This window comes from Rhodofomes roseus (genome assembly GCF_022264815.1).
Source record: "Rhodofomes roseus strain CIRM-BRFM 1785 chromosome Unknown C8Q71scaffold_3, whole genome shotgun sequence".
Lineage (NCBI taxonomy): Eukaryota > Fungi > Basidiomycota > Agaricomycetes > Polyporales > Fomitopsidaceae > Rhodofomes > Rhodofomes roseus.
In genome coordinates, this window is record NW_025952959.1 from 2134214 (window position 1) to 2149763 (window position 15550).

The 15550-nt window shown below is 56.5% G+C and overlaps 6 protein-coding genes across 6 annotated transcripts; 2 read left to right on the forward strand and 4 right to left on the reverse strand.

The window, feature by feature from the left end:
- Nucleotides 1-247: 247 nt before the first annotated feature.
- C8Q71DRAFT_854405 (uncharacterized protein) lies at nt 248-597 on the forward strand (the record flags this gene model as incomplete). Its single annotated transcript, XM_047927047.1, has 2 exons — nt 248-332; nt 395-597. The coding sequence occupies 2 exons, from the start codon at nt 248-250 to the stop codon at nt 595-597; spliced, it is 288 nt and encodes a 95-aa protein (XP_047783348.1).
- A 626-nt stretch (nt 598-1223) lies between these two features.
- C8Q71DRAFT_854406 (uncharacterized protein) lies at nt 1224-3129 on the reverse strand (the record flags this gene model as incomplete). Its single annotated transcript, XM_047927048.1, has 5 exons — nt 1224-1880; nt 1942-2247; nt 2296-2596; nt 2650-2917; nt 2973-3129. 5 exons carry the CDS (start codon nt 3127-3129, stop codon nt 1224-1226), a joined length of 1689 nt encoding a protein of 562 aa, XP_047783349.1.
- Nucleotides 3130-3561: 432 nt separating this feature from the next.
- C8Q71DRAFT_700623 (uncharacterized protein) lies at nt 3562-5670 on the reverse strand (the record flags this gene model as incomplete). Its single annotated transcript, XM_047920131.1, has 2 exons — nt 3562-4632; nt 4717-5670. 2 exons carry the CDS (start codon nt 5668-5670, stop codon nt 3562-3564), a joined length of 2025 nt encoding a protein of 674 aa, XP_047783350.1.
- Nucleotides 5671-9618: 3948 nt separating this feature from the next.
- Nucleotides 9619-11373, reverse strand: C8Q71DRAFT_854408 (Threonyl/alanyl tRNA synthetase; the record flags this gene model as incomplete). Its single annotated transcript, XM_047927049.1, has 7 exons — nt 9619-10040; nt 10096-10219; nt 10271-10417; nt 10471-10588; nt 10949-11084; nt 11137-11218; nt 11269-11373. 7 exons carry the CDS (start codon nt 11371-11373, stop codon nt 9619-9621), a joined length of 1134 nt encoding a protein of 377 aa, XP_047783351.1.
- Nucleotides 11374-12066: 693 nt separating this feature from the next.
- Nucleotides 12067-14146, reverse strand: C8Q71DRAFT_885624 (uncharacterized protein; the record flags this gene model as incomplete). Its single annotated transcript, XM_047928563.1, has 12 exons — nt 12067-12356; nt 12412-12425; nt 12480-12583; nt 12640-12724; nt 12802-13108; nt 13163-13251; nt 13313-13372; nt 13455-13470; nt 13550-13800; nt 13850-13891; nt 14026-14084; nt 14116-14146. 12 exons carry the CDS (start codon nt 14144-14146, stop codon nt 12095-12097), a joined length of 1320 nt encoding a protein of 439 aa, XP_047783352.1. The 3' UTR covers nt 12067-12094.
- Nucleotides 14147-14752: 606 nt separating this feature from the next.
- C8Q71DRAFT_854411 (uncharacterized protein) lies at nt 14753-15541 on the forward strand (the record flags this gene model as incomplete). Its single annotated transcript, XM_047927050.1, has 1 exon — nt 14753-15541. A coding segment is annotated over one exon (789 nt), but the record flags the coding sequence as incomplete, so codon positions are not given.
- Between the last annotated feature and the right edge of the window lie 9 nt (nt 15542-15550).

Here is a 15550-nt window from a genome sequence, read left to right on the forward strand (position 1 = left end):
GCCGTTCCTCAAAAACTGTATGTTTCCAGCATGTCCGACACGAAGGGTTACTCGAATCCAGAAGTTTCGCGGATAGTACGCCAACGAAGTGAGTCGTGCACATTTTACGGATGATGCCGTCGGCGATATTCGTCCAGGTTTGACCCTTCGTAGAGTAAGCCAAACACGCAAGCAATCACATCTCGCGTCGGTGACCTCGAGATCCAGTTCGACCTCAACGTACCCACCAACATTACAGGCACTGCCCATGGTCATCTTCATTCATGGCGGCGGCCTGGTAGCGGGCTTCCGCAACGAGGCCAGCTCGGCCAGATTTACGGACTTCGTCCGCGGTATGGGTTCCATGCAAGCTATGTATCCTTCCCTGCGCAAACTGACAATGATATTGATGCAGACTTCGCTCTCTCGCGCGGATTCCTCTTCATCTCACCGGACCATCGCTTGGTGTGGCCGTCTGCCGGTCTCGACATCATCGAAGACATGAAAACCCTCTTCGCCTTCCCTGCAGATTCTAGCTTCTCCGAGACGTACCTCCCTTCGGGTGTGTCCCTCGACACTCCGCGCATCGCTGCCCTCGGCGTGATCGCTGAAGCTTGATCGGATAGGTGCTCGGCATTGTCGAGTGGCGGCTGGCCGAGCGAGGAGGGAGTCGCCAAGCCCATGCTCACTCGCTCGCCCATACTCCCTCTCGCTCGAGAGAGAAGAGTAGGCACCGACGGATACTGCTCGCCACACGTAAGCATGACGAATGATCGCTCGCTGTACCTGTGCGAGGGCCGCTGCTGGTGTTTTGCGTGCATTGGGCATTGGGTAGTGCAAGCCGGCGTGACAGGCCTGATTCGCATGTGCGTCAGGCGCCCTCAGAGCCCGCGCTGTTTTCCTGATCAGTGCAGACAATTGGTAGTAGGAATTTGAAGTTGTTTTGAGTTGGACGCCAAGGTGCCCAAGACCAATGACTGTCGGTTGCAACTCTTTCAAGATCTGCACTGCCAGTCTGCACGTGAACCAAGTGACATGTCATATCAAGAGGCCAATTGTCATACAATAATGTCTATACAAACTACGTATATGAGACAGACACTACAACGGGTACAGGAAAGCAATATGATAGCTTTACATTCACGACGATGCGAACAACGATGCATAAGACGAAGACGGAAGGACGATCGACATGAGCGACACGAACTGTATAGCACATGACACGACCGCGCATACTTACCGCCTTACCGCCGCCCACTAGTCTCGCTCCTCAGCTCACGGCCGGTGGCTAACAAGGTCAGATCGCCCGTGATCAGGTTGAGAGGAGCCTCGAAGGAGCTGTCGCCAGAGCCACCGCTCTGCGGTTCAAAGGAGCTGTTCGCCGATTCGTCGCTGTGCGCGTCTTCCTGCAACTGGACGGGGTTTGTCTGCGGCGGCGGCGTGTTCACGCGCTGCTTCTTGCGGAAGCTTGCGATGATTTCGTCGTCGCCATCCTTCTCAGTGTTGTCGAGACGTCGTTTCATACTCGCGGCAACCTCGCGGAGCATTGCGCGCTCATCGGCACCTGCGGGTGCATCCGGGTCGTTGTTGTCAATTCGGTAACCGTGGTTGGCCCATTTGTCCTCCGCCATCTGGTATGCAGCGATCCAGATGTCATTGGCTAAGCTCGGGATCGGGTCCGGGATGGAAGGGTGGGAGAAGTTGGGAGTCTCTTCGAGCTCCTTCACCGCGCGACGTATGAGGTGTTTGTCGTTTGTCTTGATCACCTCTGAGAGCATCGCGCTCAATCGCTGATTGTGTGCCGCCTCGCGAATGTCTCGGATCGCACCTTGGTACTTGTTGACGACGTGATCGCGCACTTGAGCGACCTCTGACCCCTCCTCATATCTGCGTTGGATGGGCTGCGTGAGTGCAAGTGAGCAATAATCAAACACAATATAGGTAAAGATAAACATTACATACCACGCAGTACCTCCAATGGACCCAGTCCTGAGGCACTGAGTAGTTGTCGAGGCAATGTCGCAGTTCCTGCCGATCCTCTGGGATGAAGACGAACAACTGCGCTTGGAGCCTACCGACGAGCACCTCACCTCCACGCTTCCAGCCAGTAGACAAGATGTCATTCCCCTCGCCGCATCCAGCTACAAACCCTTTATCGTCGGGCTCCGATTTGTCCTTATCTGGATCCTTGTACTCAAGTTCTTCGAGGTTGATTGCCGTGAAGAGCAGCGGACCCCTGTTGTGGCACACGCGCATCGCGACGTGGAGCTGTAGATAGGTCAGTCAGTGACAGATCAAATATCGTGGTTTGCTGACTTGGTTCAGCACATTCTTGAGGATCTGGGTGTACGACGTCTCGTTCACGAATGTGTCGCGAACGATGCGGATCGAATCGGTCGTTGATAGTCTCTTCGTCGTGGCGATGGTCATCACAGTGTCCAGGGTGTGTCCAACGTTGTCGTTGAGGAGTCCACGTGTGCCGTCCATGGAAACGGCTTGGGGCGATGAGACGGTGACAGCGCTGTTGACTGCATTCGTCATCGAATCGTTGACTATCTGATGGAGGCTTGACGGCCCGTATACCTCGAGGTTGCCCATGGCGGGGTTGTACACGAAGCTGTCCGGGAATGTTCAGAGTGTGTGGTGGTGTCATAAGTCGCGCGTACTCACGATAGGTAACGTAGAAGTAACATATGGTCTTCAATGAAAAGTCTTGTAGCTTTCCAATCCTGTTCTGTAATGTTGTTGCGGATGATGAGAGTGTTGAACAGTCGAGGGAAATCGGGTTCTTCCAGCAGCTCTCCGAAGATCTTGTCGGCGAAGTGCCACTTCTTGATCGCGCCGCCGAGCTCTACGATATCGTCGTAATGCCCAGGACCCAGCACAGGGGAGGACGTTGGATCGCTCGCAGAGGATAGGGGAGGGGAGAGCGATGCACCTGAGGTGCGTTGAGTGACACTGCTTCTGCGGTTGATGCGAATCAATGAACTTACCTTCAGTATCTCCCTCCCAAACACCGTCGTCGGTAATTGCAGGCTGAGCCTTTGAAGGTAACCCGTCGAAGTGAGTGCAACTGACGTGGCCCTCGTCCGAACCAGGGTCAGCGACGATGTGAGGACCGTGCCCATAAACATAACGTATGGAGGACATGGAGGAGAAGTGTTCGGTACCTGAGGGATGGCGGAGGGAAAGAAGTCATAGAGCCAGATGACTGCATGGGCGCCACCGTGTCAGAAGCCAGCCCCCAAGGCCAAGGGGCCCCAGTCTGGCGTAGATTATCTTATAAGTTAACACCGTACTGTAGCGGTGTTACAGGCACCGCGGGCAACGGTCACTGATGTTATTAGCAATCTTCGGAGTCCGAAAAACCTGGTTTGCCCGCGGTGAGGGAGCCACAGTTTGGCCACAGGGGCCACCTCTACGCGAGGAGACAATGTGAGTGGCAACGATGCTTGGCACCGCAACAAGGCCACTTAGCGTCAAAGCGAGCGGCGACGGGTGTCCACAGTGGCTGATTGCATTGAGCTGGTGCATTGGGATACATTCATGAGAGAAGGTATGTCTTTTGGTGCAAGTATGTATCTACACAGGATGGGCAGTCTGTGCCACACGTGGATGCTGAAGAAGGAGAACAGGAGGGCAAGGAAGACGATGGAACTGCGTCGCAAACGTATTTACATAGTATTTGAGGGCACAGGCGTCCACGGACTTGAATAGCTCAACGTCATCACAGCCGCCGATCGTCGACGCATTGGATCGTACTGTTTCAGGAACATTGGGCCAAGAACACATCACAGAGAGGAGAGCTTGCAGATTCCCGCGGCGCTTCTCCCAACCATCCTCGCCGGCGGGGGTCCAACAGAAGGACGGTGTAGATACGTCGACGACGGAGAAACCGGATTCATACTCTTTGGAGAGCCACACTTGAGCGATGCGTTGCTCGCGCTCCCAATGGCGGAAGGCGTCATCGGATCGTCCAGCCAGTCGCGTGTCGAGCGCGCGCAGTTCACAACGCCAATTCGTTTCGTATAGCTCCCATATCATGAGTGCAAGGAGGTGTCCAGGATTTTTGGCGAGGTCCAGGTTGACTTCAAAGCCGCGGTACAACGAGACATCGCTTTCGTTGTAGGATGTGAGCCCACCACCTTTGGCGAAGAGCCGTCGAACCGCCTGTGTACGTTCATAGAGGTAACTGTGTGTTTGAGCCTGCGATAGGGTATCACCCTCTGATGCTCGAGCGATTGAGCCCCGGATCGCGTCGCTTGGCTCATCAAGACGATAGTCGCCATATAGTACGTGGCGCCAATCAGCAACACGCAGCGGCGTGCCATTGATGGAGGAGTCGACGAGCCGCGCCTGGCAGAACTGACGCACGCGTGCATAATTGTGGATGTACCGCGATTGTTTGGTCTTGGAATTGAGGATGACGAAAGGTGGGGGAAAGTAGTACTCAGAGGCGACGGGAGGTGGGAACAGCAGCGGAGAGGCCTGCGAGAGCGCAGCAACCCAGTTGGGAGAAACACGCACAAGATCAGGAGGTGGAAGCTGGAGTTCGGTGGCTGGATGGGGGCCCGAGTTGGAGGCTTTCGTGCCACTCTTGCGACCTTGCGAGCGTGTTCCTCTCTTGCTAGACTTATGAGCGGGTGGCTGCGCCTTCGCTGGAGCGAGGATAGGCTTGGAGGCATCGTCTGCCTTGTGTCTTTTCGCTTCATTCTCTACATCCTCTGCCCTAGAGACAACCTGAAGTCGAGGGAGTGCGGAAGATGCCAGCATGTTGCTGACGAAGATTACTGACGAATGGGTCCAGCCCGCGGGGTCCTGATGTGTACCATCGGGATCATACCATGATTTAGGAATGCGGGGGGAGGCCGGTACATGGCTGAGGATAGAATCCCAGCGACGCGGCCGAACTATCTTGTGTATCTTGATGTGGGTGGACCAAGGGCGGATGTGCCAACACGGAAGGCCCAAACGGTGGAACAATTGGGCGGCGGCATCGTTCCGTACGAAGGCCCCAAGGACGTTGAGCAGAGGAGCAGGGGTGGTGTGGTTCGAACTGAACCGGACACTAACGACCTCGTAGTATACTGTCAGTCCGGCGAGCTCGAGCATGAGGCGATGCGCCATTCGAGCAGTTACCATCGCGTGTTGTTTCGTACACGGCAGAGCCATCAAACGATCCACAGCATTCCTCAAGAGGATGCCTAGGGTCCCTCCCAGGCGACGGTCGACTCCTGCATCCGAGTAAAACGCCTTTTCATTGCGTTTGCGTGCTGCAGCCTCGGCCTTATCGTAACCCGCGAGTACTCGCACGGCCATCTCAGCCAGCTCCGTCATTACAGGGGAACGAAGCTGCCCAAAATCTGCTACCCCACAGCCCTTGGACTGGTCCCATGGGTCGAAACCGAGGCCCTCGTAGACCTGGTACCCCGGCGCGTACGGAGACTGTTCAGTCGGAATGCAGGCGTGGTGGATACACCGGTTGTTGTATACCTGAGGCCAACGCGTGTACTCTTGGGGGCCCCAGAGCCCATCCTCACGAGTGACGATCTCCTGACCTGATATGCGCGGAAACTCCGGCACCCAGTTCATATTCGGGGACGTGAAGACGTTACAGTCATCCTCAGCGTCCGCGGCACATTTCGCGTCGAAGGGGCCTATGGGCCAGCGCAATTCTATCCAAACGCGCATGAGCCGATGGTCATCCAGCCAGTGTATATGAAGGTCACGTACCTGACGCGGGTGAGACCTTTAGGACGAACTCGATGAAATGGACAGGGCGGTTGAGATTGGCGTCGGCCATGGTGTGATCCTGGATACGAAAATGAGTCGTCGTCACACCAAGGTGTGTCCAGTGACATACCTGGGCGACACAAATACGGAGTTAGGTTCAAGATAGGATACCCGTGAGGCGAGTTGAGACCTGGAGACCCTGCAGCCACTATCAGCGACTTCAAACGTAGGGTAGGATAATACCCACGGATACAGAAATGTTCGGAATGCGTTGAACCCACTTGTCCGGGAGCGGGGCGAGCGCGGATTTTGAGTGCACAACCAGTGTTCAAGTGCGAATCTGGTCACCAGCGTAAGCTTCTGAGCAGTTGGACCCAAACAGGCTTACCTAGGAGCGTTCAATATACGTCGTTCGCCGACAGAGAAAAGCAGAAGTCGCGGTTGATATTTCCCGGCGAACCAGTCTTGACCCGAAAGTCAGTATCACACGCGCGGCGTGCTCAGAAACCCACTAACTCAGTCAAGATGATGATCCACGGCCTCCGTGACGTGCTTGAAGAGCGTGAACCACCGTTGGGCGGGCGACAGAGGTGTTGAGGAGCCAAGCGTTGACGACCTGAGCGAGGGAATGCCAGGCAGCAGTTAAACCGCGCCTTTGGCTACGTTCGCGCAGGGAGATCGAAATCTTCCTAAATCGCAGAACAATGAGGGTGGGGAAGTGAAGATGAAGCAGCGAAGCAGAGGAAAAAGGCGGAGAGGAAGAAGGCCTTCAAGGAGCGGCAGCCAAGAGTGAGGTCAGAGGACGTCCTCCAACTCGTCGGAGTCGTAGAGTTGTACGCGATCTCTCGTCAGCTGGCGTCTACCATACCATATCGGGCACGCTCACTCGACTCCGCGCGCCAAGTCCCCATTCCTGGTCCATCGCAACACGGCGTCCTCTAACATCGGCCACCCGTCTCCTCCTCCGTATTCTCACCAGTAACCCTGTGTCAGCTCCCTACCGGCCTCTTGGTAACCCGGACGTCCGCTTTGATTACGACCATGTGCTGATGTCCGGGTGGGGAACTCCTGCTCTCGTATGAGCAGTTGAGTGAACCTTTGCCGCTCTTTCAAGACGGCCTTCAAGATCCACGGGCCACTGCACCTTCACTCATGCAAGCCGCACGAATTCCCTCTCTCCATGTCTCTTAAGAAGCCCGACTGAGGAATCTTGCTACCGGAAACTGTTGTTGTATGTCTGCAAAATCTTGCACTTGACGCACTTACTTCGCAAACTCATCAAAGCAGCTAGATCATTGCATGCCTCGCATCCGATGGGACACGCTCCTTGAGCTCAGCTGCCCCGTCTTCATCGTGCACGACAAGACCCACTGGCCCGCTTTCCCGCAGCGGACGAAGTGACATGGCCATAGGTGCGTAGCACGAAGGCTGACGACCTCCGCTTGTTCGCTGATTATGTGTTCTTCCTCTCTATCTGCACGTTCACTGTCGTCTCGCATACGCGTCAATGATCAACCGGGGTATCAACAAGATCCGTCGCTTTGTTCGTTGCAAGGAGTGGCGCGAGGCGCGAAGCCCGCCGGGACGCTTTGGGCATACGCCACAGGTGCGTCGAACAAAGGATACCATCTTGTCTTGTTCTCTAATCTCCTCGTTGTCTGCTTCCTGTCTGCACACTGCGCGTCTTCAGCCCGTCCAAATGCCGCGCAGCAAGCACAACAAGAAGGAGCCCGCGACTTTGGTTGACCCCGGCGGCGAGCTCATCCCTGATGGCCCCGCGACCAACGATGCAGAAGTTTGACACGTTGAGAGAGGCCAGCGATGTACTGATATTGGACGCTGATTTGGCGATGAGTGCAAAGCAGATCGGCGGCGTGCGTCGCTTACTCCGGGCAGTTTGTAAGTGTCAAACTTGGATTCCGTCACTCTGTTCTGACTTCTGCATAGCGGGAGGGTTGGCAAGCTCCAAGTGACGCGTTGCGAACCTGTGTTTTACAGACGGGCCCGTTGTCCATTTATGTTTGTATGAGGTACTAGAAGCATACAGTGTTTACCTGCTCTCGTGAACGATGCGCGCGTCCCATTCGATACCCCCCTATGCTGTGCCGGAGCATTGCACACTGTGCGCGCATCGCAACGGCGCTCGTAATCTCGTCTGACGCTGCCACATGTCCCAATTTCCACCCATTGCGCACCCTCCTCCTGTGACCTCCCGCGCTGTACCCACCGTCTGGCTGGCGCGCGCCTTCTCCGCATTGTTCCCGCACCCGCCAATGGCGCCGATAACTGTGCCCTGTCCTTGCGATCGCATCCGACTTGATCTCGCCGTTCTCTGCCCTGTCCACGTTCATCTCTCGTTTCTGGCGCGAGCTCACTGCTCTTCTCGGCACCAAGTGTCGCGCCCCGACCGTCTATGACCCGCAGACAGACGGCCTTACAGACCAGACAAACCAGACACTGGAGGTGTACCTACGTGCCTACACGCGCTATCAGCGAACGACTGGGTCGAATAGCTCCCTCTCACCGAGTTCGCATTCAACACCGCCCCAAACGCCTCAACGAAGCAGACACCGTACTTCGCCAACTTCGTTCATCATCCCACCTTCGAGGCTTATCGTCACAGGCTGAGGAGGACGGTAGCCACGTGCATCGTGAAGATTCCTCGTAACTTTGACTTCAAGTTACTGAGTGTGAACCTGCCATCTGCCTAGTCTCGCCGCAAGACCCTCCACGAGGGGTTTGTGCTGCCTACCATCTACTACTACTCCACCACTATGCAATACTCTCAATCGCAACCTGCGCTATACACGCATCACTGGGTCGCATGAAGGAACAGGTCGCTGCTACCGGGATATGGGCCTCGGCCCTCGACTCAACCAGCTGCCCGCTCGGTAGTCGCGTCAGGTGGTACCTCATCGAAGGTGGCGCACCCAGACGTCCAGAGAAGACTGTAGGGCTCACATGGGAGGCCGTGAGAGCGGGAGGCGGCGATGGCTGTGGGACGAGGTTGTGAGTACAGTATGTTGATATCCGATCAAGCTCATACAGTGCTGACTGGCAGCTTCCCTGTCTACGCAGCTAGCTGCTGGTGCAGCAGTGGAAGAGGCACGTCCGTCAGCCCGGCACGAGGTACGAGCTTGGTTATAATCAGACAGACATACGAAGCTGTGTGCGTATCGTCTAGTGGATGCGGCGGCATAGATTGTAACCGTCGTCGCGAAGTATGATCAGACCTAGGAATATGACTTTCATTCCATCATATTCCCTCTTGCTTGTTGCAATGTGCTCGACGGAACATTGTGTGCTATATAGAGGTGCGATAATGCTAACCACACTTCAAAGCAGCCATACGGGAGGCGGTCTTGTACCAAATGAACTAGTACAGCATGATGCCAACATCGAATAGCAACATCTTCGTCCGCGGAAGCTACAGGCAATCCAGTCGGGGGCACAAGCATATCGTACAACACAACCAGTAAGCTCTTACCATGATATCCGAGGGAATAGCTTACAGAAGCACAGCAAACAGCTATATCGAGAACAAGAGTGTATATACAACACATCAAGAAAGCGCGATTCAAGGGTAATTCGTGTATCAAGAGGTCCGCCGAATGAGTTCGTTGATCATCCGTCCGTCCGTCGCTACATCCCTAGGGCGAGCATTTAGCGATGATGGCCTATCCAGCAATGTGCGACGTACACGTCAAGCCGGTTATCCTCCGGCCTGCCACTCAGCCACTGCTCTCATTCTGGCTGCCCGACTCCGAGCGTGACTCGGAATGCGCAGGTGCGTCCCCGGTATCTGCCGTTTTGTTCTGACCCGTGTCGCCTCCTCGATGAGCGTCCGCGTTCTCGCGCTTCCGACCACCTCGCAAGAGCCTTGCCCCGCGTCCGCGTCTGCTTCTATTACTTCGCGTGCGACTCGATCTCAGCCCAATAAACTTCCTCTTCATCGTCAAGGTCTGCATCGTCCGTGTCCACAAGAGCGCAGCGCTTCGCAGGATCTTCCATTCGGGACGCCCTGCGTTTGACACGCCGATTCTCGCGCCGTTTTGCAAGCTCGTCATCCGCATCGAGCAATACATCGAATAGGCACCAGAGTCGCGGTGCGTGCGTCTCCATTGTCACCGCAAGTTGGCGTATAGTGAACGTTTCGAGCTTTTCCGGCGAAGCAGCGTTTGCTACGAAATGTAGCTCATCCAGCCTTGAAAGCTTGCGCACTTCGGATTGGTAGAGGTTCGAAGCCGTGCGGTCCGCCCAGTCCAGCAACTGCATGGGCTCCAAGCCTTGCAAAAACGCGTCGAGGACCACAGGGAGAGATTGACGTACTGTCCAGGCCAGGTGGTGACCCGGATGCCCTGGAGTAGCTAAGGCTGTAAATACTACGCGCGGCCTCGGCGAGGAACACCTTGTACTCGGCCATCTGCTTCTTGTCCGGGAACGAGATTCCGTAGACCCGCTGCAGTGAGTCATTGTTCGGATCACCGAGGAAATACGATGCCGAGTTCTATACGCATTGATCTCAGTAGCAGTGCCTGCGCACCTAAAGTGTGTTCACCTTGGTCACCATGAACACCTTGATCTTGCCCGTGTGTGGGATGTGAGGGCCAACGCAGAGATTGATCATGGGTCCGCAGCGGTACACCGTCGTCGCTCCGCCGTCAGGGATCTTCGTCTCGATGGAATACTTCTTGTATCTGTTGTACTGCCCGAACAGCATGAGCACGTCATCCAGACAATTAAATATATAGAAGTTACCCCGAACATCTCTAGCAGCTTCTCTTTTGAGACCAGGATCCGCTCAAACTTTTGCTTCTCCTTCACAGCCATGTCTGACAGCTTCTCTAGCGCAGAGTAGTCCGAGTTCTGCACAGCCCTGCATCACCAGTCAGCGGGGACCATATAACATCTGTGCGAGGTCATACCTGTCTTCCCGGACGAAGACACGAGACGAACACGACACAACGCACGCTCTTAATACCCATACCATCCTATCACGGACTTTACTACTGTACATAAGCCCTAAAACACACACTAATATTCCTACTGTACATAACATATAGCCCCACTACGATACTAACATCCCACCCCGCGGCGACGTTGCCTGTTTGGAGACACACCGAGCCAATGACTGGATAGACACCATCGCCTCGATACTATAAGTCTGTATATAGATAGTTAGAGTCTACATAGGGCTTCGCCCTCAGAGGACAATAAACGGGATTTACAAACAAACATACCTGTCTTCCATCGCCATTTCATAGAAGAAGCCATCGTCCGTGGGGGGAGGACGATGCATAGATGGCAACCGTAGTGACGCTCCGCAGTCTCGCCCAGGCTGTGCGCAGACGAGTGCCAGAAGACGTGTTTCCCTACGTCCAATCGTCACTGGTGGCCTTCCACAATGATTGAAGTACCACGCACCTTCCGGGTGCTGGAAGTCGAGCAACTCGAGCGTGCAGGAGCCCTCTAGCGGCCGCTCCAGATCCCACACGTCGCCGTTCAGCTAACGCAGTTCAGCACGAGCGTGCCCGGCGGAGGAGAGACGGTCGGAACCTTCGCACTCACGACGCGATCCGCGAGACCGTTGGAAATCTCCTTCGCGATGTCCATGGGGCTAGTCTCCCAGCTAGTGCCCTTGCGCTTCGAGTCGTCGGGCATTGTGATCTCGATCAGTCTCGATCTCTTAACGTGGTTGTGCTGTCTCGAAGCGTGAAACGGTGGCTCGACAATTGCTCAAGACATGGACACACCTTCGACCCATTCATCATGTTCCGACTTCAACTGGTCGAACACCTTTATGCGATGGTCGAAGTACGCTGGCCGTTGAGCTGTGGGAGATGAGCGACATGTCTATGCGACGCATACAGCACACATACCTCCAATGGCTGCCCACCCGCTGCCGCTGCTTTCTCCTTCTTCTCTTTAGGTTTCTTGCCCTCATTTTGGCCTAGATGAAGCCCTTCTAGGGCGGGCAGCTGCGCAGGCTGCGAGGAGGACGCGACTGACTGCGCCATGGTCGAATGCAAGCGAAGTTTGAAGGCCTGACAAGTCAGAACCCGAAGCGAAGATATACGCCGCGATTGTAGGTGCTGAAAGCGAGTCAGCACACGAAGCATGCAAGCAATCGATCCTGGTGACTCGGAGTGTATAAAAAGTAACGCTCGGCCTGAGAGTATGCCATTATGGGGCATTACACATGCCCGCTAGTGGTGATTTTGCTGTCCCGAAAAGGATAGAGGGCCCATAACGCTCTTATATGGTCCTATCGAGGTAAATCGATGGTGGTCGTCAATGCTGGAGTGGTCAGGCCTTCAGGGAGGAGGACAGTGCTTCTACATTTCGGAAATCGTCTAGGCGCGTTCACGCCGCCGAGCAGGATCTAGAGCTCCTGCTGGTTGAACATCCGCAACCACCGCGGCGTGATCATCTCCGAGAGGCCCTCGAAGAACGCCTCGCTCTGCTCCTTGATCTGCTTTGTCAGTCGGTAGTGGCTCACGAGGAAGATGTACTGCAGCCGGTTCTCGGGCGTGATGACGATGTTGCTCCCGTTCGGGATGAGGTCGACTGTGCGTGCGACGTCGAACTCTTGCACCACAACGGTGAAGTTGAGCGAGAGCTCTTCGGGATCGCCAGTGTTAATGCTTGAGGAAAATGAGTCCCTGATGGAGCTCTGGATCGAGCCAGGCCAGGAAGGACTGCTGGCCGAGCCACTGGGATGCGAATGAGTCTCCCGATCGAACGACGACGTCGAGCCGTGTACTCACCTTTGCAAGAAAGAACCCGGCAAACGCCACGTCGACTATAATCCCATCGTACAACGCCTTCCCCAGTATCCGCCCAATGAAGCGATACCAGGTCAAGCTATGCGCTACATACCACACAATCAGCGTCCACCCACACCTTTTCAAGGGACCAAACACTCACCCTCCGTCGCATACGAATGCGGGTTCGAATACAGCCCATTCTTCTTATTCGCCGACCACAGTCCGCGGCCCGTATGGACCACCTCCTGACACAGACTCGTCAAGAACTCCTTAAAAGACCCCCTCCGTCGATCCCCGCCTCCCCGTTCCTGAGCTGATCGACAAGCGTGATCGCGACGGGCGCGTGCAAGTCGATGTCGCCTAGGTGTTCGAACCCGCCCTGTGCGACGCTCTCCCGGCGCACGATCACCCGTGTTTTGGGATACAATGCGTGCCGCCTCGAGGTGGAGAGCAGCCCGCGCGCGACAAGGTCCGATGCGACGAACTGCCGGAAGATGGACACGCGCACTTCGAACGGAATCGCGAACGGGATATCGTTCAGCACCCCGAGGCGCGGGCTCATGTATGCGACTTGCCACTTCGTGGGCGTGCGCGCGTTGGATGACTGTTCGAGGTTCCGTTCTTCGAGGCTACGATGATGGAAGGTAAGAGTCAGCATACGAAGTGGTGGTTGCAGGACGTACATGGCAGCCTGGATGAACGGGATCACGTCGACCTGAGAGGTGACAAGCCAATGATCGGGCAGCTTGAACGGCCGGCGAGTCGCCGAGAGCTGCATCGCGAGGGGCGTGAGCACCTTGTACAGCGAGTTGTCAGGGTGCTTCGAGTCGCACACCGCGGACTTGGGGGGTGTCCGCCTTCACCTGCACGTCCTTCACCGTGAACGGCTGTTGCTGCCGAGCAGCACGTCAGGGAAAGCGTGCCCGATCATGTTGAGGAAGCTGGTCTTGCCGGGGAATTGTCATGTTGACGAACCTGCCTCCTTCGCCTGCTGTGCCAGCACCCGCATACACCATCGCAGACACTATCAGCCAAACACGCGCCTTCAAGATGAAGCATAGGCTACGCACCGCCTCGCCGCCAGGATCATCTGCGCCTTCCGCTCGCGCAAGCTCGCCTCCCGCTTCTCCGTGTTGTCCTCCCAATCCGCGCGCCCAGCGACCTCCTCGGGCGTCCGCGCCTCCACGACCTCGGACGACACCGCGACGCGGCCCTCGAGGTGGATGAGGTTCGCGGATTTGGACTGACTTAAGATCGAGGGCGCGGCGGGGGCTGTTGAGTCGAGGGCGCGCGGGTAGAGCGTGTAGTACGCGGATGGTGGCTGTGGGGTGTGAGCGTTGTAGCAGATCGGGATGGGTGGACAGACGTACTGCGGGGAGGAAGCCGCGCTCGAGGATGGTGTTGATGGATGTCTGCACGTATCCCGTTCATAGGAGGTCGTTCCGACTCGTATCGTATATTATCGCTGTCCGTGCCGCCACTTGTCAGCCGCTCTATCTGCAGAGCTCTTGTTATGGATGCGGTAGAGCGCATCAAGGCTGCGTACGCTAACGTATATAGGACTACCTTCGATAATCGCGACCCGCAGGCTTTCGTACCGCGTCCCTAGATTAATTAGTACATCTTGTATTCTTACTGTAATTACGTAAGCGCGCGCTCGCAGTCATCTCGCGCGCGTCCAGCAATTAGACGCCAGACCTTCTTGAACTCCTACCACACTCGTCCGTGTGCGATACCGCACCGTCCGAACCAGGAGGTAAGTCCCCAGCCGCGCGAGCTCCTCGCTCCTCGGCGCCCAGCGCGAGCTCCTCGCCGCTCTGAGGAGAAGCTCCTCGCTGTCTCCTACCCCAAGAGCGGCTCCTCGCCGTCTTGGCCTCCTGGGCTCCTCGCTGCAGGCACGCTTTCACCTCGCGGACCTCACCTCCGCGTACGTCCACGGCTCCTCGCGTCTCGGCTCCTCGCCAAGACTCGACGACTCGTGCCACGCTAGCTCCTCGCTAGTGCACGTCGGTATACGTGTCGCGGCGGCTCCTCGCCAACCCGACCGTATATCTCAGGCCGGCTCCTCGCCAGCACACGACCTTCACGACCCACTTACGACTCGGTCGCGGAGCGACCACCAACGTTCGAGCCGCCAGGCAGCCCGTTCCCTCCCAGTGCGAGTAGACGAAACCTCCGTCTCTCACATTGGTGGACACTCAGGGGAACGGTCCACTGCCCCATCGGTTCGTAGGCCTTAACCTCTACGTCTGTCTCCCCTTCGACCCGCCGCTATGACCGCGTGCACCCCCGCGGCGGGCACCTCATTTCTCGGCGACGCCTCACGGCCATCTCGCCCCTCGTCAGCCCTCCCTTCGGGATCGGCTTCACCTTTCACACAAATCTCCGTTCCGACTCCAGAGGGGACGGCCCGAAGTAAAGTCGCATCTATAGAGGACGTAGAGGACTCGGGAGGATCCCGTAAGTTGCCCATTACTTCCTCCCTTCCCCCTCTAGACCGAGTGCGCGAAAGTCTCCGCTCCTCGGTCTCTCCCCATCCGGTCGCTCCCCTCAACTTCCCGCGGACGATGCTCGTCCCGGGGAGTCTCGACGACGATTCCTCCACGGGAGCTCAACCCTCGCACGACCTCAAGCCGTCAACTTTCGTCGAGTCGCCTCGACCTCGACCGGCCGACGGCAGCTCGCAGACGGCGTTACCACCCGGATGGAGTGCCCGGCGGTCGCCTCCTATCACTCCTTCCCCCGCGAATTGGTTTTGCCCCGTGGAGGTCAACAACTCCGGAATGCCTGTCTACGTTCCCCAACCGGTGGCCACGTCGACTCCTTGGAAGTCGAACGATCCTTCCCATAACTCGGCCCCGTCGAACCCTTCGGTCTCGGTGGACGAAGCTATGCAAGCCGCTAAGGACGCAGTCGACAAGGTTCACCTCAAGGATCTAATGGATGGGACGGGTAGATTCAAGGTCCACCTTCGCAAGCCCGCGGAAGCTCAAGCTATCTTCAACGACCTCAACGCGCGGGACGCTCTAGGAAACTTCAGCACTCTATTCGAGGAAGCAAACGTCTTCATC